Raw genomic sequence first — 21,752 nt, 5'->3', positions numbered from 1 at the left:
TACAAAAGGATTTCTTTTTTTTAATTGATAATTTATTTTTCCAAATACATGTTATCAAAGTTTTTTTCAACATTCATCCATATGCATATGTATATTTTTAAGTTACAAAATTTGCTTCCACCCTCCCTTCCCAACCACCTCCCCTTAGTGGCAAACAGTCAGGTTAACATTGTACATACATATTTTTGAAAAACATGTTTACAGATTAGTCATTTTCAGTATGAGGAGTTAGGATTAAGGGAAAGAAGTACATAAGAGATAATTTTTATAAGGTGTTCATCAGATTTTGAAGGGTTTTTGTTTTTTTTTTCTGCCTCTGGATAAGGGATAGCATTGTCCATAGCTGGTCTAATACAGTTGTTCTAGCTCTTTGAACTGCTGAGAGATGCTGCTTCCATCAAGGTTGTTCAACTCACAGTGTTGTTGCTAATGTGAACACTGTTCTCTTGGTTCTTCTCCCTTCACTCAGCATTGGATCCTATAACTCATTTCCATGCTTCTTTAGCGTCTGACCATTTATAGTTTCTCATAGAACAATAATATTCTATAGTGTTCATGTACCAAAATTCATTTAGCCATTTCCCATTTGATGGGCATCCCCTCAATTTCCCAATTCTTTGCCACTACAAAAAGAGCTGCTATGAATATTTTGGAACATATGGGACTTTCCCCATTTTTTATGATTTCCTCTGGATATAGTCCTAGAATTGGAACTGCTAGGTCAAAGGGTATGAACAGTTTTATTGCTCTTGGGCATAGTTCCCTATTGCTCTCCAGAATGATTGGATTCATTCACAGCTCCACCAGCAATGAATACATCAATGTCCTAATCCTCCGGCAACTTCCCCAACATTGATCTGATCATTTTCCCCTTTTTCTCATCTTAAGCAATCTGAATAGGTATGAGGTGATACCTCATAGTTGTTTTAATTTGAAGTTCTCTAATCAATAGTGATTTGGAGCATTTTTTTATATATAACTTTTACTTTCTTCATTTGAAATCTGCCTGTTCACGTTCTTTGACCATTCTTTGATCATCTGGACCTGGAGTCAATTGGGAAATGATTTGTGACCATATAAATTTGATGTAATTCTCTATATATTTTAGAAATGAGACCTTTAGGGGTAGCTAGGTGGCGCAGTGGATAGAGCACCGGCCCTGGAGTCAGGAGTACCTGAGTTCAAATTTGGCCTTAGAACACTTAATAATCACCTAGCTATGTGGCCTTGGGCAAGCCACTCAACCCCATTTGCCTTGCAAAAACCTAACAACAACAGCAAAAAAGAAATGAGACCTTTATCAGAACTTCTAGTTGTGAAGATTGTTTCCCCAGCTTTCTGCTTTCTTTCTAATTTTGGCAGCATTGATTTTATTAGTGCAAAAGCTTTTTAATTTAATATAGTCAAAATCATTCATTTTGCAGTCTATAATGTGCTTTAATTCTTGTTTGATCATAAATTTGTCCCCTTTCCATAGATCTGATAGAGTATTTCTTAGTCTATTAGTTTCTCTATGGTATTGCCCTTTATGTCTAAATCCTATACATATTTTGATCTTATTTTGGTATAGGGTGTGAGATGTAAGTCTATGCCTAGTTTTTAACCATACTATTTTCCAGTTTTCCCCAACAATTTTTGTCAAATAGTGAGTTCTTATCCCAGAAGCTGATGTCTTTGGATTTGTCAAACAGTAGATTGCTGTAGCTGTTTACTGTGGTTTCTTTTGAACCTATCCAAATCACTGATCCATTATTGTATTTTTTAACCAGTACCAGGCAGTTTTGATGACTGCTGCTTTATAGTATAGTTTTAGATCTGGTAGAACTAGGCCACCTTCCTTTATATTTTTTTTCATCAGTGTCCTTGCTATTCTTGAACTTTTATCGCTCCAAATGAATTTTATTAATTTTTTTTAGCTCAGTAAAATAGTTATTTGGTAGTTTGGTATGGCACTGAATATGTAATTTAATTTGAGTAGAATTGTCATTTTTATTGTATTAGCTCAACTTAACCATGAACAATTGACATTTTTTCCAGTTATTTAGATCTGACTTTATTTGAGTGAGAAGTGCTTTATAATTGTCTTCATACAGTTTCTGGGGTTGTCTTGGGAGGTAGATTCCCAAGTATTTATTGTCTATAGTTTAAATGAAATTTCTCTTTCTATCTCTTGCTCTTGGGTTTTATTGTTCATATATAGAAATGCTGATGATTTATGTGGGTTTATTTTATATCCTGCTACTTCGCTGAAATTGTTAATTGTTTCAAGAAGTTTTTAAGATGATTTTCTTGGGTTCTCTTAAGTATATCTGCAAAAAGGGAAAGCTTTGCTTCCTCACTGCCAGTTCTGATACTTCAATTTCTTTTTCTTCTCACTAGCATTTCTAATACTATATTGAATAGTAATGGTGTTAATGGGCAGCCTTGTTTCACCCCTGATTTTATTGGAAATGCTCTGAATTTATTCCCATTACAGATAACATTTGTTGATGGTTTTAGATAAATACTATTTGTTATTTTAAAGAAAACTCCATTTATTCCTAAACTTTTTAATGTTTTTAATAGGATGGATAGTGTCATTTCTTTATTTCTTTCTTTATTTTTTGCAAGGCAGTGGGGTTAAGTGGTTTACCCAAGGCCACACAACTAGGTGATTATTAAGTGTCTGAGGCTGGATTTGAACTCAGGTACTCTGACTCCAGGGCCAGTGCTCTATCCACTGTGCCACCTAGCTGCCCCTAGTGTTATTTTATTAAAGGCTTTTTCAGCATCTATTGAGATAATTACATGATTTCTGTTGGTTTTGCTATTGACATGTTCATTTATGTTAAGTGCTTTTCTTACATTGAACCATCCCTGCCTACCTAGTATAAATAAATTCTACCTGATCATGGTATATTACCCTAGTAATAACCTGCTGTAGTCTCATTGCTAAAATTTTATTTGAGATTTTTGCTTCAATATTCATTAGGGAAATTAGTCTATAATTTTCTTTGTTTGTTTTGGTTCTTACTGGTTTAGGTATCAGCACCATGTTGATGTCATAAAAGGAGTTTGGCAGAACTCCTTCTATTTTTAAGTAGTTTATGTAGAATAAAAATTAATTGTTCCTTAAATATTTGGTTGAATTTACTTGTAAATCTATCTGGACCTGGAGACTTTCTTAGGGAGTTTATTGATGGTTTCTTTAATTGCAGTACAAAAGAATTTTTAAAGGTCCTAGGAACATTGACAGACCCAGAGAATGCTACTAAAAGATGCACCCCCAGTCATTAGGACTGATGTCAGGAAGAACCAACATCACCCCCCCCAACCCCCCCCAATAGGATATCAATTGGGGTATCTCTTGGCAATCTGATCCTTCAGGGTGTTTTCTATATATAGTTGTGGAGTCTGTGTTGAAAATGCAGATGGGTTTCTGACCAGTTCTAAGGGGTATTACTGGTGAAATGGATTCCCCAGGCCACATAGTGAAATGAGACTTCTCATTTTATGGCCATTCCTCAGTTTACTCCTGGTGATGGTTATGAGATGATTGAGCAGTTAAGACTGACTTTTCTGTTTGGAGGAGCTTAAAGGCATGCCATTCCATTTAATGCTCCAGCAGTGTTGGATTCAAAAGGGCCCTTTGCCAAAATCTTACTTAGATTAGTTCCCATTGGTTTCAGTGAAAATTGGGTCCAATTAAAGAATACAAAGTTGGGGCAGCTAGGTACCACAGTGGATAGAGCACCGGCCCTGGAGTCAGGAGTGCCTGAGTTCAAATGTGGCCTCAGACACTTAATAATTACCTGTGGCCTTGGGCAAGCCACTCACTTAACCCCATTGCCTTGCAGGAAAAAAAAAGAAAAGAGAAAGAAACAAAGTCACTCAGCAGAATTACAAATTGCAGTTTAATGTATAACCCAGGGCTGGAATTAACTTTCAGCACATTGAATAATATCTACTTCTCTGTGAATGGGCGTAATCTACCTTTACCTATAATGTCAAAGGAGTCAAAAGATTATTAAACGAACCATATATGACCACCAATTAGTTGTTATTAAAAGCAATTATCTAGCTCACAAATTTAAGATGGAAATTATTACCACTTTTCTTTTTGATTTCCTGTTCTTGAAGACCCCCCCACTTTTTCCTTTTTTCTCTAGTTACTCCATAGAATACCTGAGATCATGTTACTTACATTCCCTTGGTGAGTCATTGACATTTCAGTATTCTAGGGTTTCTGTTACTGTACCTTGAATATAGATAATGGGTCAGTTGGTTGTTTTTTCCTTATGATCAGGGTAAATCCTAGACAGGTTGTGAAGTTTTCTTTGGCAACTAAATCCCCTTCTCCCTAGTCCTTTCCTCTCTCTCTCAATCTTGTTATATTCTCCTGTTTAAGGTTCTTTTCTTACCTTGCTGTGATAAGAATTAGAAATACCTTAAGAATCATCAAGTTTGATCTATTGCTGAGCAGGAGACTACCCTCTACCACATCACCAACAGGTGGTCATTCTGCCTTTGCAGATTGACTAATAGTGATGGAAAATCTGCAACCTCCTGAGGCAGCTTCTTCCACTTTTAGACAATTCTAATTGTTAAAATGTTTTTCCATATATTGGGCCAAAAAATCTGCTTTTCTGCAAATTCCACTCTTTGGTCTTAATTCTACCATCCAGGGCCAAATAAAACAAGTCGAATCCCTCTTCTGCATGACAGCCCTTCACATGCTTCCTCTACAGACATCCATCATGTCTCCCCTAAGTCTTCTCCTCTCCAGGCTAAACATCCCCAGCTGATCCTCCTGTGGTGGGGTCTTTAATCTCCTTACCCAGCTCTTTACATGATCCAGATTGTTAGTGTCTTTCCTTAAATGCAGTATCCAGGTTTGAATAGATTCCTTGGACCAACACAGAGTCTAGTGAGAACATTGCCTCCCTTGTTCTGCTTGCTATGCTTTTGTTTAATTTTAAGACTACATTAGCCATTCTGACCACTGGGTCATGTTATTGACCCCTCCTGAGCTTTTAGATACAGAAGCATAGAACATGGTGGCCTTTCCCATCCCAGTTGCCTGCCTTTAGCTTATCAGTGTCTTTCCCCAAGTTGTGGTGTGCAGAGTTGAATATAGCTCTGCGCAGGGAGGAACAATGGGCCTGTCCCTTCCTTAGCTCTAGAAATTGTCTGTCTTGGTGTGGTCTAGGACTGCAGTAGCTTTCTTTTTCTGCCATATCATACTGTTGACTCATGGAGCTTACAGCTTGTTAAAGACCTTAGATCTTTTTCAGATGAGCAGTTGTCTAGTCATGCCTCCTGAATTTATGAGGATAATTTAAAAACTGAAGTGTAAGTTTTTATATTTATGTCTGTTAAATTTCTTCTTATTAAATTTGACCCAGTGTCCTAGCCCATAATAATCTTTTTGAATCTTGGCTCTATCTTGTGGTGTGTTAGCTATTCTTTCTGGCTTCTTGTCATTTGAAAATGTGATGAGCCTTTTTCCAAGTCATTGATAAAAATGTTAAATGGCCAGGCACAGGTATCTGGATTGTTCCCCTGGAGACTGACACTGAACTTTAATTAGTTCGCTTAGGTTCAGCTAGCTCTGAATCTCCTTAATTATACATCAGCCATAACATTTTGTTTTATCTTATACATAAGAATAACATGAGAGAATTTGTCAAAAGCTTTGTTGAAATCTAGGTTAAACTATGTCCTGTTACCTTAATCATTCTTCTAGTAACCCAGGCCAAAAGAAACATAATGTCAGTCTGGCTTTAAATTATTAATTATGTTGGCTTTTGGTGATCACTTCTATTTGTAGATATTCCCTTTAATGTGATAGAGAATTTTTCCAGGAATCTGAGTCACTCGTTAATTTACAATTTGTAGACTATATTTTCTTCCCTTTTAAAAAATTAGAACTAGATTTGCCATTCTTCAGTCTAACAATTCTTTTCCTTTTCTCTATAATCTTTCTTCATTCCCTGCCATTGACTCAGCTGTCATATTTCTTAGTTCTTTCAGAGTCTGATGATGCAGTTCATGTGGGCCTGGTAATGAATTCATCACTGGCAGCCAGGTGCTCTCTTGTTTAATAATTCCCTAGTAGCCTTATTTTATTTTGTCCATTCTGGCATATTGTCAAATTATTATTAAATCATTCTCCATAGCAGGAAAAACCAGAAACAAAATAAACGTTGAACAGGTCCACCTGTTCTCTGATGACTGTTGTCACTGTCCCATCATCCCTGAACACTGGTTTAGCCTTTCTTTGCTACTCCTTTTTTCCCCAATAGAGGGCATTTAAGAGTATCTTATGTTTTCCTCAGCTTTCTTAATTGGCCTTGGTTTCCCTGCTTTGTCTTTTCTCTCTTCATTCCAACACAATTATCAAGATCAGCTCTGACCAAGGTGCTCTTACACTGTAAATTCCATTGGCTTCTTCCTGCCTCTGGGATCCAATGTCAACCCTTTGTGGGGCTTGTCTAACTCTTCATGATATGCTCCCACCAGCTTTTCCTTTTTTCTCACATTTTGCTCCCTTTCCAGGACAACTGGCTCTGCTGCTGCTGTTCATGCCCGACCTTTCCCATCTGTGGATCTTTGCACTGCCTCTCCTTCACAGCAGAACAGGGACTTCCTCTTCCTAACAGGTCATTCAGCCATTGCACAGCCTTTATCTCAAGCCCTCTCTCTTCTGTTTCCTTGGCATCCCTCATTTCCTTCAAATGTGGCACAGTGGATAGAGCAGGAGGATATGTGTACGAATTCAGCTTCAGACACTTGACTCCTACTAGCAGTGTGACCTTGGGCAAGTCACCTAACCCTAATTATCTCGCATCCAGAGCCATCTCCAGTCTTCCTGATTCATATCTGGCCACTGAACCCAGATGACTCCGGAGGAGAAAGTGAGGCTGGTGACTTAGTACAGCACCTCCACTCAAATCCAGTTCATGTTCTTGTCATGGCATCACTTCCTCGATGTCATGGTGGTCTTCTTGAATGAAGGACAAACATCATCATCAAAGCTGCCCAGGCACCACCTTTAGCGGGAAGTTTCCCATTTACATGTATTTACTTTGTGTATACTTATTTAATCTCCTCAGACAGAATGTAAAATCCTTTAGGGCAGGACTGTTTTCATTCTTGTTGTATCTCTAGCCTCTGGCACAAAGAAGCCATCTATTCAACACTTGTTGGTTGATGGGTTTGTTCAGAAAATCCACAGGATGAACACTCACTGTGATTGGAGCCCATGCTGTAGTCTTCATCTTCCAGAAACAACTTGGGCTTCCATCTTTAGAAGTTTGTATAACATTTTTTAGACAAACTTTTTCCTGTCTTTATAGCCCCAGTTGATAATAGAGTGCTTGATATGTGATAGTGCTTAATAGATATTTGTTGATTTATTGTTTAATTGATTCCTACTAATCAGAATTGGTGGGGGGTTTTGTTTGTTTTTAATTTTCAGAATTTCATTCCTGAACTGACTTCCTTCTTTAGAATTTTAGGCCTTAAGGTCATCTTAACTTACCTTTTTTCTTTCATTGAAGTCTGCACTTTGCAGATCCAAGTTGCTTGTTAGACTAGACCCAGCCTTCCTCCTTGTTATTGGCACCAGTCATTTCAACCCCAGAAACCAGGTTCTTTTTGGTAAGAATCAGAGTCACTATTGAATTTTCCCATGACTGGTCCCCCTTCCTTTAGAGGGTTGATATCATCATTAAGAAGTCAGGAAAACATGAGCTGCTCTGCTTTTGAGAATTTGCTTCACAAATACTTGGATAATTGAAGTTCCTCTTCACTTTTCTTTTTCAGAGTTGTCAAGGTCTCCTGACTCTACCCTTATTTTTAAACCCTATTCTTCTTTCTTCCTATCTCTCCTGTTTTCCCATTGGGCTTAAGGTATTTCTATCCCCAAACTCTTTCTGTATCATGAATGAGATTCATGAGATGCAGGTTTCCTTTGCTTCTTAACTCCAGAATTGTATATTCCTCTTACCCCATTGTTTCAACCAAAAGTAGGGGAAGAAGAGAACAGCACCATGGTGTAGGAGAGGGAACTGGCCTTGTACCCAGTAACCCTGCATTTCAGGCCTACTTTTCACAGTGTTAGCTACTCTCTCTCTCTCTCTCTCTCTCTCTCTCTCTCTCTCTCTCTCTGTCTCTGTATTCTCTGTTTTAATTCTATACAAATACCAAATAAAATGAGCATTAGAACAAAGAGCATTGCACATGAAATTGCAACCATACTCAGGTTCCTTTTCCTTTGCTTATTTAATCTAACTTCATCTTAAGAACATGTATGTGTTACTTTGTCTTACCAGATGCCTTCCTCTTCTTGAGGCCTTCTCTTCCTCTTCTCCTACATTTGAATCCTTTTCTTAATATATACTTCCACCATATCCTTTTAGGCCTTTCTGTTTTCCCTAAGTCTTCAAATCCTTCTCCTTTAGCTTGAGTCTTCTTTCCTGCTCCCACAACTTCTCAAATTCTCACAGAATTCTTTCCATATTCAGTGTCTATTCTTCACCAAACTAAAGTCTTCCAAATGACTTTTTCTTCAGCTCAAATCCCCCCCCCCCCCCAAACTGGAAGGAGTCTGTGGTTCAGTCCACAGGTTTTTAGATTAAACTATATTGAATCACATTGACCTAACCTTGTACTTTTGTAGATGACTTTTTAAAAAAAATTTCTTTAATTTATTTACACATTACTAAAATATTATATTCTTGTTTAAGAGTAATCATACCCCCCCAAATATAAAACCTCATGAGAAATAAAGTAAAAGAAAGAGGAAAAATAGGTGTTTAAGTCTATTCTGATACCATCAGCTCTGTCTTGGTTGGATCACATTCTGTATCATAAGTCCATCATAGAAGTTACTTACATATTTTCCACAGTTGCTGATGCTGATTGTAATTCCCTCCATCCATTCCTCCCCATTACCATCTATTATATTTTCTCTCTCCTTTCTCTCCGTCCCTCTTCAAAAATGTGCTGCGGGGCAGCTGAATGGCACAGCAGACGGAGCACAGGCCTTGGGGCCCAGAGGCCCCAAGCCCACATCCCACCCCAGAGACCCAGCAACCACTCAGTCCCATGGTCCTGGACAGGCCATCCAATCTCACCACTTTCCAAAAAGCAAAAAAGAAAATGTGTTACATCTGACTATCCTCTCCCATGATCTACCCTCTCTTCTATCACCCACATCCCCCCTTCCCTCCCCCATCCCCCTTCTCTCCTTTTTCTTCTAGATGTCTATACCCCATTGAGTGTGTATGCTGTTTCCTCTCTGAGTCATTTCTGATGAGAATGAAGGCTCCCTCATTTCTCCCTCACCTTCCTCCCTTCCATACCATTGCAAAAGCTATTTCTTGTCTCTTTTACATGAAATATCTTAGCCTATTCTACCTTTCCTTTCTCTTACTCCCAGGACATTTTGCTTTCACCCACTGACTCCATTTTTACAATATATTATATCTTTAACTTTAGCTCTCTCCTGTGCTTCATCTATAAAAGCTTCTACTACCTGCTGTATTAAATAAGAAGGGTTCATATGAGTATTATCAGTATCATCTTTCCATGCAGGAATACCCGCGGTTCATCATTATTAAGCCCCTCATAATTTACCCTTCTTGTCTACCCTCTCTGTGGTTCACCTGAGTCCTGTACTTGAAGATCAGACTTTCTGTTCAACTCTGGTTGTTCCAACAGGAACATTTGAAATTCCCCTCGTTCATTGAAAGTCTATCTTTTCCCCTGGAAGAGGATGTTCAATTTTGCTCAGTAGTTGATTCTCAGTTGTATTCCAAGCTCTTTTGCCTTCAAGAATATCATATTCCAAGCCCTCTGAGCCCTTAATGTAGTTGCTGCTAAGTCCTGTGTGATCCTGACTACAGCTCTATGATATTTAAGTTTTATCCTTCTGGCTGCTTGTAATATTTTCTCTTTGACTTGGGAGTTCTGGATCTTGGCTATAATATTCCTAGGGGTTGTTTTTTTTTTTTTTTTTTTTTTGGATCTCTTTCTGGGGGAGATTGGTGGAGTCTCTCAATTTTACCCTCTGCTTCTAGGATATCAGGGTGATTTTCCTATAGAAGTTCTTTTTTTTTTTATTCAGTCCCCTCGTTTTATATTTATTTATTTATTTTTAGTTTTGTACAAATTTTTTTTATACATTACTAAAATATTCTTGTTGTTGTTTTTGTTTTTGTTTTTTTTTAGGTTTTTGCAAGGCAAATGGGGTTAAGTGGCTTGCCCAAGGCCACACAGCTAGGTAATTATTTAGTGTCTGAGACTGGATTTGAACCTACTTTCTCCTGACTCCAGGGCCAGTGCTTTATCCACTGTGTCACCTAGCTGCCCCCTAAAATACTTTTGTTTAATAGTAAACATAATACCCCCTCCCCCCAAAATATAGACCCTCGTGAGCAATAAAGTAAAAAAGAAAAAAATTAAAAAAAAATAATAATAATAGGGGCAGCCAGGTGATGCAGTGGATGGAGCACTGGCCCTGGAGCCAGGAGCAACCAAGCCCAAATCTGGCCCCAGACACCCAACAATCACCCAGCTGTGTGACCCTGGGCAAGCCAACCCCATTGCCCTGCAAAAACCAAAATAAAATATGATAATAATAATAATAATAATATATAGTAGGGGCAGCCAGGTGGTGCAGTGGACAGAGCACCAGCCCTGGAGTCAGGAACACCTGGGTCCAAATCCGGCTCCAGACACCCAGCAGTCACCCAGCTGTGTGGCCCTGGGCAAGCCACCCAACCCCATTTGCCCTGCAACCCCCCCCCCCCCAATAATAACAAAAAATGTGCTTCAGTCTGTTTTGCAACACCTCCAGCTCTGTTGCAGGTAGATCACATTCTTTATAATAAGTTCATCACAAAAGTTACTTCCATATTTTTCTACTGTTGCCATTGCTGATTGCAACTCCTTCCATTCGTACTTTCCCACTGCCATACACTATATTTTCTCTCTCCTTTCACTCTGTCCCTCTTCTTAAATGTGCTGTAGGGTAGCTGAGTGGTGCAGCAGACTGATCACTGGCCCTGGGGCCAAGAGACCCCAAGCCCACATACCACCCCTTAGACCCAGCAACCACCTGGCCCTGTGGTCCTGGACAGGCCATCCAATCCCAGCCCCTTGCAAGAAGTAAAAAAGAAAATTTGTTATATCTGACCACTCTCCCTCACGGTCCACCCTCTCCTCTATCACTCACATCCCCCCCCTTCTCCCTGTCCCCCTTCTCTCCTTCTTACTCCAGATGTCTATACCCCGTTGAATATATATGCTGTTTCCTCTCTGAGCTACCTCTGATGAGAGCGAAAGTTCCCTCATGCCCCCTCGCCTTCCCCCCTTCAATATCATTGCAATAGCTCATTGTAATAAAAAAAAATCTCATATGAAATAGCTTAGTCTATTCCACCTCTCCTTTCTCTTATTCCCAATACATTTCCCTTTTAGCCATTGACTCCATTTTTACAATATATTATATCTTCAAATTCAACTCTCTTCTGTGCTTCATCTATAAAAGCTACTTCTATCTCCTCTATTAAATGAGAAGTTTCTTGTGAGTATTATCAGTATCATTTTCTATGCAGGAATACATGTAGTTAATCATCATTAAGTCCCTCATATTTTACCCTTCTCCTCCATTCTCTATGCTTCACCTGACTCCTATATTTGAAGATTAAACTTTCTGTTCAGCTCTGGCCATTTGAACAGGAACATTTGAAATTCCCCTGGTTAATTGAAAGTCCATCTTTTTTCCCCCTGGAAGAGGATGTTCAGTTTTGCTGAGGAGTTGATTCTTGGTTGCATTCTGAGCTCTTTTGCCTTCTAGAATATTATATTCCAAGCCCTACAAGCCTTTAATGTAGTTGCTGCTGAGTCCTGTGTGATCCTGACTTGCAGCTCCACAATATTTGAATTGTGTCCTTCTGGCTGCTTGTAATATTTTCTCTTTGACTTGGGAGTTCTGGAACTTGGTTGTAATATTCCTGGGGGTTGTTTTTTTTTTTTTTGGATCTCTTTCTGGGGGAGATTGGTGGATTCTCTCAATTTCTATTTTGCCCTCTGCTTCTGGGATATCTGGGCAATTTTCCTATAGGAATTCTTTAAAAAAATGATGTCAAAGCTCTTTTCCTGATCATGACTTTCAGGAATTCTAATAATTTTAAAATTATCTTTCCTGAATCTGTTGTCCAGATCACTTTTTTTTCAATGAGATGTTTCACATTTTCTTCTAATTTTTCCTTCTTTTGGTTTTGAAGTATTGTGTCTTGACTTCTTGTAAAGTCAGCAGCTTCCCTCAGTTCCATTATACATCTGAAGGATTTGTTTTCCTCAAAGAGCTTTCTTATTTCTTTTTCCATTTTGCCAATTCTGCCTTTTAAAGCATTCTTCTCCTCAATAACTTTTTGAATGATTTTATGGATTTGACCTATCCTGTTTTTTAACATGTTATTTTCTTCAACATTTTTTTTGGATCTCCCTAAGTTGCTGACTTCTTTTTCATGTTTTTCCTGCATCTCTTTCATTTCTTTCCCCATTTTTTCTTCTATCTCCCTCACTTGATTTTCAAAAATCCTTTCTGAGCTCTTTCATAGCCTGAGCCCAATTTCCATTTTTCTTGCAGTCTCTAAAATGCAGGAACTTGTACTTCCTCATCTTCAGACTGAGTATTTTGATCCTTCTTGGGATCATAGACAGTGCATTTCTCAATGGTGTTCCTCTTTTTTCTCTGTTTACTCATTTCCCCAGCCTGTGCCTGGTCTTGGGGTGCTTCCTGAGCTTTTGAGTATTATTGGGAGACCCCCCCCCCACACACACACACACAAGGATCTCTGTGTGTGAGGCTCTGTTTTCCCTTCTGGTCTGTGAATGATCACAAGTTCACCCCTCTGCCATGGGGCTGAGGTGGGGGGGGGCCCTGCTGTTCTATGGGAGGCCTAGACTGTGATCAGGATCTGAATGTGGTCGGAGCCCCAGAGTCCTGTTCCAGGTTAGAAATTTTTTAAAAATGAAGTCAAGGTTCTTTTCCTAATCATGACTTTCAGGTAGCCCAATAATTTTTAAATTATTTTTCCTGGTTCTGTTTTCCAGATCAGTTATTTTTTAATGAGATATTTCACATTTTCTTCTAGTTTTTCATTCTTTTGGTGTTGAATTATTGTGTCTTGATTTCTCACAAAGTCATCAGCTTCCTTTAGCTCCATTCTACATCTGAAGGATTTGTTTTCCTTAGAGTACTTTCTTATCTCCTTTTCCATCTGGCCAATTTTTCTTTTTAAAGTAGCATTTTCCTCATAACTTTTTGAACTGTTTTATCCATTTGACCTAAAGATGGTTTTTAACATGTTATTTTCTTCATCATTTTTTTGGATCTCCTTGACTGAGCTGCTGACTTCTTTTTCTTGTTTTTCCTGCATCTCTCTCATTTCTGTTCCCAATTTTTCTTTTATCTCCCTTAGTTGATTTTCAGAATCTTTTTTGAGCTCTGTCATAGCCTGAGCCCAACTTCCATATTTCTTAGAGTCTTTAGATGCAGAAACTTGGACATTCTATTCAGATTGTGTATTTTGATCTTCCATGGGATCAAAATAATTGTCTATGGTCATGTTCCTTTTTTTCTGTTTACTCATTTCCTCAGCCTGTGCCCTGGTTTTGGGGTGTTTCCTGAACTTTTGAGAATTATTGGGACCCTTCCTCCTCACGAGGACCTCAGTATGTGAGACTCTCTGACTGCTCTCCTGATCTGTTGAATGACCATAAGGGCACCCCCTGTGTTCAAAGCCCCAGAGTCCTGTGTCAGGGACAGAGGACAGATCTTGACAGTCTCTCTCCACTCCCTCATCTCCGTGGGCTGAATGCTGGGAGTCTCCTGCTGGGCAGCTCCATGGGCCTGCTTCCGTTTCCTGGGATCTGGTCTGCACTGAGGGCTGAGGCCATGCTGAGGAGGGCTGTGCTGGCCTGGGCTTCACGCTTGCTTTGGCAGAGGTCTCCCTGCTGATCTTCCAAGTTGTGCTTGGTGCTCCTGGGGTGCAGGTCAGGAAACTGCTTCTGCTGCCGGGAGCCAGAGCTCCCAGGCACCCTGGGGCTGTTCAGAAGGCCAGAGTTCCTTTGCTCAGGCCTGCCACTCCTTCAACCCCGTGGAACAGAGTCTTCCCACTATCTTCCAGAGTCTTTCCCACTATTGTGTGTGTGTGTGTGTGTGTGTGTGTGTGTGTGTGTGTGTGTGTGTGTCTTTACACAATTTTTGAAGAATTGCCTCACTGGATCTTTCTGTAGGTTCTGTCTCTTGAAAATTTAGTTTAGAGTCATAATTTTAAAGTTTTTGAAATATTTTGGAGAGAGCACCTAAGAGAGGCTGCATTCCTGCCACCATCTTGGCTCTGCCCCACCATAGATGACTTTTTTAACCCAAGGCTAGGACTTTGTGTGTATGTATATATATATATATATATATATATATATATATATATATATATATATATATATATATATATATATGTTCTAATTAAATTTCATCTAAATAGAATCAATAAGCTCTCTGGTTTATGGAGAAATTGTGGGTTACTGTTTCTCTCCTCCACCATTTTAGCTATAACCTCCTCTTAGCTCTCTATAATCTGAGTGTGTAATAAGCAGGCCACACATGCCTTCTTCCAAGTCATCCATAAGAATATTAAATAAAATGGGGGCAGCCTTAGAGCACTGCCCTGAAGATCTTTCTCAGGTTGATTTTCATCAACAGTCTTGGAATCCAGCAGTGTAACCAACCTCCAGTCTACCTAATGGTTAATCCAGATGTCAGGAAAGACTGTCAAAAAGGTTTTGTTAAAATACAGGCGTACTGTATTTTCTGGTACATTGTTTACTTACAAATCCAGTAACCTTAGAAAAGGAAACAAAATGAGTCTGATGGGACTTTTTTTTGACCAAAAGAGATTTACAAATGGGATTTCTTTATTGCTAAAAGAGATGTAAATGAGTTGCTCTAAGTTTCCAAATCTGTGTCTGTATTAGGTTAATGGGATGATAGTATTCAAAGATGACTTTCCAAATTTTTATATTTTACATGGGAGAAAAAACCTATGTCTGATGAGTGTTGGAGGTGCTCTACGAGGGAGTCAAAGTGTTCTTTGTTACCTGTACTTCCAAGTCAAAGCTTTGGGACATTTGTGCACAAAAATGTCCTGAGAGGAATAACAATCCAGGACCAGAATATCCACATAGATTAGGTAACAGGGAGTATGGGATGGAATAATCATATTTCTGATACTTCATGCTCTGTAATGATATTTCAGTTAAGTCAAGATCTTGATAAATTTTCGCAAAAAAGCAAAGGAGGATTGACATTTACTTTATATGCTTGTCAATTATCTGGTGAGTTCTAAGAAAGTGATTTTGGATTATATTTTAAGTGAGGATTCAAGGGTTGTATAAAAGTACTTAGGACATTAAAAATTGATATTTTAAATTTGAAATGCTGATTATTTATTTATTTTTGAATTTTACAACTTTTCCCCTAATCTCACTTCCTTCCTCCCAGCCACCATAAAAGGCAGGCTGATAGTCTTTAGATTGTTTCCATACTAAACATTGATCCAAATTGAATGTGTTGAGAGGGAAATCATATCCTTAAGGAAAAAAAAATAAAACAGATAGCTAAGTTACATAATAAGATAATATATATTTTTAAATTAAAGGTAATAGTCTTTGATCTTTGTTCAAACTCCACAATCTTTCTCTGGATATAGATGGTATTCTCCACTGCAGATACCCCAAAATTGTCCCTGATTGTTGCACTGATGGAATGAGCAAGGTCATTAAGATTGATTAAAAAAAAACCCATGTTCTGAAATGGTGTAGAGTGTTCTTCTGGCTCTGCTCATCTTGCTCAGCATCAGTTCATGCAAATCTTTCCAGGCTTCCCTAAATTCCCATCCCTCCTGGTTTCTAATAGAACAATAGTGTTCCATCACATACATATACCACAATTTGTTCAGCCATTCCCCAACTGATGGACATTCACTCAATTTCTAATTCTTTGTCATCACAGACAGAGTTTCTATGAATATTTTTGTATAAGTGATGTTTTATCCTTTTTCATGATCTCTTCAGGGTATAGACCCAGTAGTGGTATTGCTGGATTAAAGGGTATGCTCATTTTTATTGCCCTTTGGGCATAATTCTAAATTGCTTTCTAGAAGCTAACTCTGATTCTTTTAGAGTAAGGGAAAATAAATTTGTAGTATATACAAGTTCTCAAAAGGGGGTAAAACTTTCTCTTTATAAATATATTTTTATCTAAGTATGTGTATAAGTCTATCCTGTCTATGTTCTAGGACAAGCAATATTGATTCATTTAAATTCCACAGAGTGAAGAAGCACTTGAACTTAGAAAAGTTTACCCATCAAATTCATGTTTTGAATCTGGTGGCCTTTTTTTTTCACTCTTCAAAAACTTTATTTTTACTTATTTATAACATTCTTTACATTTTGAATTTTGAGTTCTAAATTCTCTCTCCTTCCCACTCTTCACCCACCCACTGAGAAGGCAAACAATGTATCAATTATACCTGTGAAATCTCACAAAACATATTTCCATATTAGCCACATTGTGAAAAATTACCCAAAGAAGTGAGAAAATTATACTTCAATTTGCATTCAAGGGTTCATTAGTTCTTTTTCCATACATGAATACTTAGTTTTTCATCATGAGCCCTTTGGAATTGCCTTGGATCATTGTCTTGATCAAAGTCACCAAGTCTTTCACAGCTGATCATCATTACAACAATGCTGTTACTGTGCACATGATCTCCTGATTCTTTTTGCTTCACTTTGCATCAATTCATATAGGTCTTTCCAAGTTTTTCTGAAATCATCTCCCTCATCATTTCTTTTTTTCTTTGATATTTTTATTTACTTATTTACTCATTTATTTATCTATTTATTTACTTATTTATTTATTGTGTGTGTGTAAGACAGTGAGGTTAAGTGACTTGCCCAAGGTCACACAGCTAGGTGATTATGAAGTGTCTGAGGCTGGATTTGAACTCAGGTACTCCTGACTCCAGGGATGGTGCTCTATCCACTGTGCCACCTAGCTGCTCTCTTTTTATGTGTTTTTATATGGCAGTGGTATTAAGTGACTTGCCCAGGTCTCACAACTAGCAAGCATCAAATATTTGAGGCCATATTTGAACTCAGGTCCTCCTGACTCTAGGGTCAGTGCTCTATCCACTTTGTCATTTGAGCTTAAAGCACATTAGTTGTCCATCAGAATTATGAACCATAACTTGTTCAGCCATTTCCCAGTTGATGGGCATCTCCTCAATCTTCAACTCTTTGCCACCACAAAAGGAGTTGCTTTAAATATTTTTGTACACCCAGGTCCTTTTCCTTTTTTTTTTTTTTTTTTTGATATACTCGGGATACCGATCTAGTGGTGATATTGCTGGGTCATAGGCTATGCACAATTTTATAGCCCTATGAGCCTAGTTCCAAATCGTTTTCCATAATGGTCCAACCAATCACTACTTCCCATTAATGTTCATATTTTCCCTCATCCCCTCTAGCATTTGTTGTTTCTGATAGGTGTTAGATGGGTCTTCAGAGTTTTAATTTTCATTTCTCTTATGAATGGTGATCTAGAGTGTTTTTCCCATGACTATAGATAGCTTTGATTTCTTTTGAAAACTATCTTTTCATATCCTTTGACTATTGATCAGCTGGGGTGGTGATGTGACTTTCTTGATGAACTAAATTAAGTTGACTGTTTGACCTGATCATATTTTCTTTTCTGAATATTCACAAACCAGACCTCTCAATGGTTCTTCTCCCATGATGGATTCCTTTATATGGGAAAATATCTTCTTCAGGTACCCAGTGCCACTTTTATCTCTTAAAATCTGTTAACCAGAAGGAGTGACAAATATAATTCACACTGAGGTGTAAATGACCAAAACCAGTTTAATTAAGATGAAACTGGTGAACAGGAAACCTGGAGCATCAGAGCAGATTGTAGGGAGTTTTGGAAAATCAGAAAAAAGAATGGTTTCTGATCTTGGTGCTGTCACTAACCAGCTCTGTGACCTTAATTAAAGCTCTCCTTCTCATTGGCAAAGTGAAAGATATGGACCAGATGGTATCTGAGTTCCTTCTCCATGTAAACTGAAGATTCTAAGTTACTCTCTTCTCCAGGGTCTTTGCATTTTTCTTTTTACATGGGACAAAGCCAGAAACCTGATGATAGATAAAATTTGGGTTTTCAAGAAACAAGTGGCAGAGATATTTCAGGGGATATATCTGTTACCTTCTTAACATGTCTGGAGTTCTGTTGTGTCCGTTGCTATCATAAGACTATGCTGACCATCACATTCAGATTCTGGTCTTCTCTTTCTCCCAACTAAGCCTTAACTACATTTACTGTATTAGATTAATTTATCTTTATATTTATCTTGCCCCTGTCTACCCATAATATTTCACTTCTAGAAAATTATAGCCAATTCACATTCCTTATGGTACATCTGTTTCTAACTATGAATACTTGGGGGGGGCTCATTTTTGTTTTTAAGGTCTTTAAAGTAGATTCTTTCTCATTCAAGTTATTTCCTGTATCACAGTTTGAATTTGAAAAAATGTGTACATACACATTATGTTTTTTGGGGGAATGTGGAATACATAGCTTATTAACATGGCATATTTTTGTTTATTCACAAATTTGCTTCTCAGGATTAAATCTGTTTTTCAGAATTTTAAATTACATTAAATTACATTGCTATATACAAATTAATTGTATGTTTTCTGGATAACTGACATGTTTATTTGGTGATAAAGAGGATCATAATGTTTTTAAGGCTTATGTAGTGTGTTGTTATCAGAATCACCAAGAATGGAAAACACTTTTTATTCTCAATCATCATTCAACATAGCCTCTTTCTGTTTACTGAAAGACAAAATCTTCACCATATCCCCTAGATAAAGTGTAAATTAGATCCATTGAACAAAATGTCCCTTGAAAATCCAGTGTTTTAAGCTTTGAACAGTTTATGATTCTGATGAATACAAGTCAGCTCTTACCAGTTTGAAGAGTAGAACTGTTAGCTGGCCATCCTTGTGAAGATGTCATGTTTCTTCTGAAGGAATATTCCTTAGAACCTTTGAATTGTGACCTGAGATGGTACCCCTCAGACTAGTTCAAGATTCAGATTTATGCCACCTCTCTCTCCCCTTATGTGATTGAGTCCATTGAGCTAACCCTGGGGTAACTTGGAAGGAAATTTAGACTCTTGTGTTGTACTGTTTTAGCCCCTTTTAATTGACTAGATAATCAATTGTTACAGCACTGTGCACAGAATGGAGATTCTGTGTGGAATTTGAATATTTATATGTTATATGTCAACCTGATATATGGTGATACAACATAAGCCCAAAAGACCATTCCCTCCTCCCTTACCTCCTTTTCCACTCTGGAAGTTGTGAAATCAGTAAATCTTCAAGGGTAGAATACTCTTCCTTATGGAACCCTCAGGCAGTAGTCCCATCAAGGTAAATGATGACCATTTTTTTTAACATTATTATGTTATTAATAATAATAATAAATACAACCACTCCCATTTAAAAAACACTTTACAAAACATTTCCTCACAAAACCCCTAGAGATATATTGGACAAGTATAATTTCCATTTTTATTGATAAGGAAATTGGGTCCAGAGGTAGCTAAGTGCTACTGAGATCATCACAACACTGAGTAACAGAGCTTACATCTTAGCTGAGATTTTGCAGCCTATCCAGAACCATATTTTTTCCTTGCTACTTCTAGATCTCTCCAATTTCTTTATAATCTACACTTTCCCTTGGAAGTCTCACAAAAGTTAATAATTAAAGTGGATTTTCAGTGTGCTTTGACTTTGTTTTTTGGAGAAATGTTCTGTATTTATGTGTGCATGCTCTGCCTACCCCAGTGGGTAGTTGTGAGAATCCAGTGAGGTGATAGATGTCTACTATGTAGAGTACCAGATATGTTGTATTCTATTATTATATAGTGACTTGTTGACCGTACAGTTCATGGGATTTAGGTTTAGTGCTTGTGTCTTAAAAACAGGAGAAATGCTTGTAATTAGTAAGTAGAAGGATAGGCTTTTGGTCCTCACTGCCATTCCTATATGGGTCCCATGGACCAATTTCCCCTCTTCATCCTCTCTCCTCCCTGCAGCTTGCCCATGCAGGTTGCCCATGGGTGCTATAGGTTTGTACTCAGGTCTTCAGTGGCTGCATTAGACGGACTGAGCTTTCCCTTTTTCACATTCTAGCAGCCTGACATAATGCTGGTGGCAGGTTGAGTGTTTGTTGTTTGCTCTGCTTCCTCAGGATTTCCTTGGATCTGGAGACCCCAAAGAAACCAAGATGCTCATCACCAAACAGGCTGACTGGGCCAGAAATATCAACGAACCCAAAGCTGCAGTGGAGATGTACCTTTCGGCAGGAGAACATATCAAGGCCATAGAGATCAGTGGTGATCATGGCTGGGTGGACATGTATGTGTCCAGTTTCAGACTTTGGAAATTTTTACCCTCATGTCAACTCCTTAGGTTCTGACAAAATGGGCGGGGGAGATGACTGTTTCTTCAAAAAATATCAGATCCTTTTCATCCTCATGCATTCTAGGAAAGTGAATTTCTAAGACTTAGAACAATAATCCCAGTAGATGCACACTGATGGCAGGGTGGGATGAATGGGGAGATTGGCAAAGACCCAGAGCTGTGAATGTGAACAGAGAGATGGCATTATAAGGATACCAGCAGCTCTGGCTGCTGTGGTTAGTTGGAGTTTGAGTGATTGTGTTTCCTGTTATCCTCAGTCCCCCACCTCCTTCAGCCACCTTAGTGGCCACCTGACCAGCATCCTTTCTTCTTACATGTAGTAAAGTTTCTAACAGAAAAACTACTGATGGAGAGGGTGGGACTCCAAAGCTTTATGGATTTAGGTTCCCCTTTTTCTCTTATGGTGCTTCATTATCAAGGATAACTTAGTAGTTCTGAAAGCATTAAACTAAGAGGCGACACTTTAAACAATTTTCTATTTGTCCAGGTCTTAAAAAGTGCCACTCTGTGGATATTTAATTGTATGGAGAGGCTGCCTTTGTCATATTTCTATCTTAATGTGTCCTCTCTGTTGGAAAGAGCTGTTTTTAGCTGTTTTAATCTGTGGGAAAGAAAGGAGTTTGTCTAAGTGGTGAGAGGATGTACCGGTCATCTCCTCCATTGGTGGGTAGTTGAGTCTGACTGGGAGAAGAGGGAAGGTTTTTTCTTAAGGCTTCCCTTTCCCCTCTAGTTCAAATATCCACATAGTTTTCTTTGATGATGTACCCCAGGGGAGTAGTGAGATGTTACATCATTCTCCTCCTTTTCCAATAAGGATTAAATCAGATCTTTTTGGATAAGCAGGCCATTCACTTGGAAGTGAAGAGTTATGTTAACCCTTCCAAAGAGGGTTTTTCATGATTAACAAAGCCATCTTTAATTCATCTTTAAGGAGTAGCTAAATGTTCTCCAGGTATAGTCCTTGTGGTAGGAGATGGTTAGATCATGGCAGAGATACACTATAGCAGCCACAATGTCTAGGGAGTAATTTGGAGAGGCAGTGAAATATAGTGGAAAGGTCAGAGGACCTGTGTTCAAATTCCACCTCCATCACCCACTAACCTTCACATCTGTGAAATATTGGTTAGACTAGAGGTCCT

General features: G+C 38.4%; 1 protein-coding gene across 2 annotated transcripts in view; it reads left to right on the top strand.

Annotated features, from left to right (window-relative positions):
• Positions 1-21,752, top strand: part of IFT122 (intraflagellar transport 122) — an 84,966-nt gene that overhangs the window by 51,636 nt on the left and 11,578 nt on the right. For both annotated transcript variants that reach the window (XM_074198510.1, XM_074198511.1), the window contains one exon: positions 20,381-20,547. In XM_074198510.1, the coding sequence (XP_074054611.1) occupies positions 20,381-20,547 (167 nt within the window). The remainder of the gene's footprint in view (positions 1-20,380; positions 20,548-21,752) is intronic.

This window comes from Macrotis lagotis, chromosome 8, assembly GCF_037893015.1.
Source record: "Macrotis lagotis isolate mMagLag1 chromosome 8, bilby.v1.9.chrom.fasta, whole genome shotgun sequence".
NCBI classification, from domain to species: Eukaryota; Metazoa; Chordata; class Mammalia; order Peramelemorphia; family Peramelidae; genus Macrotis; species Macrotis lagotis.
Note: the sequence above shows the minus strand (reverse complement) of the source record. Positions and strands in the feature narration are given on the sequence as shown.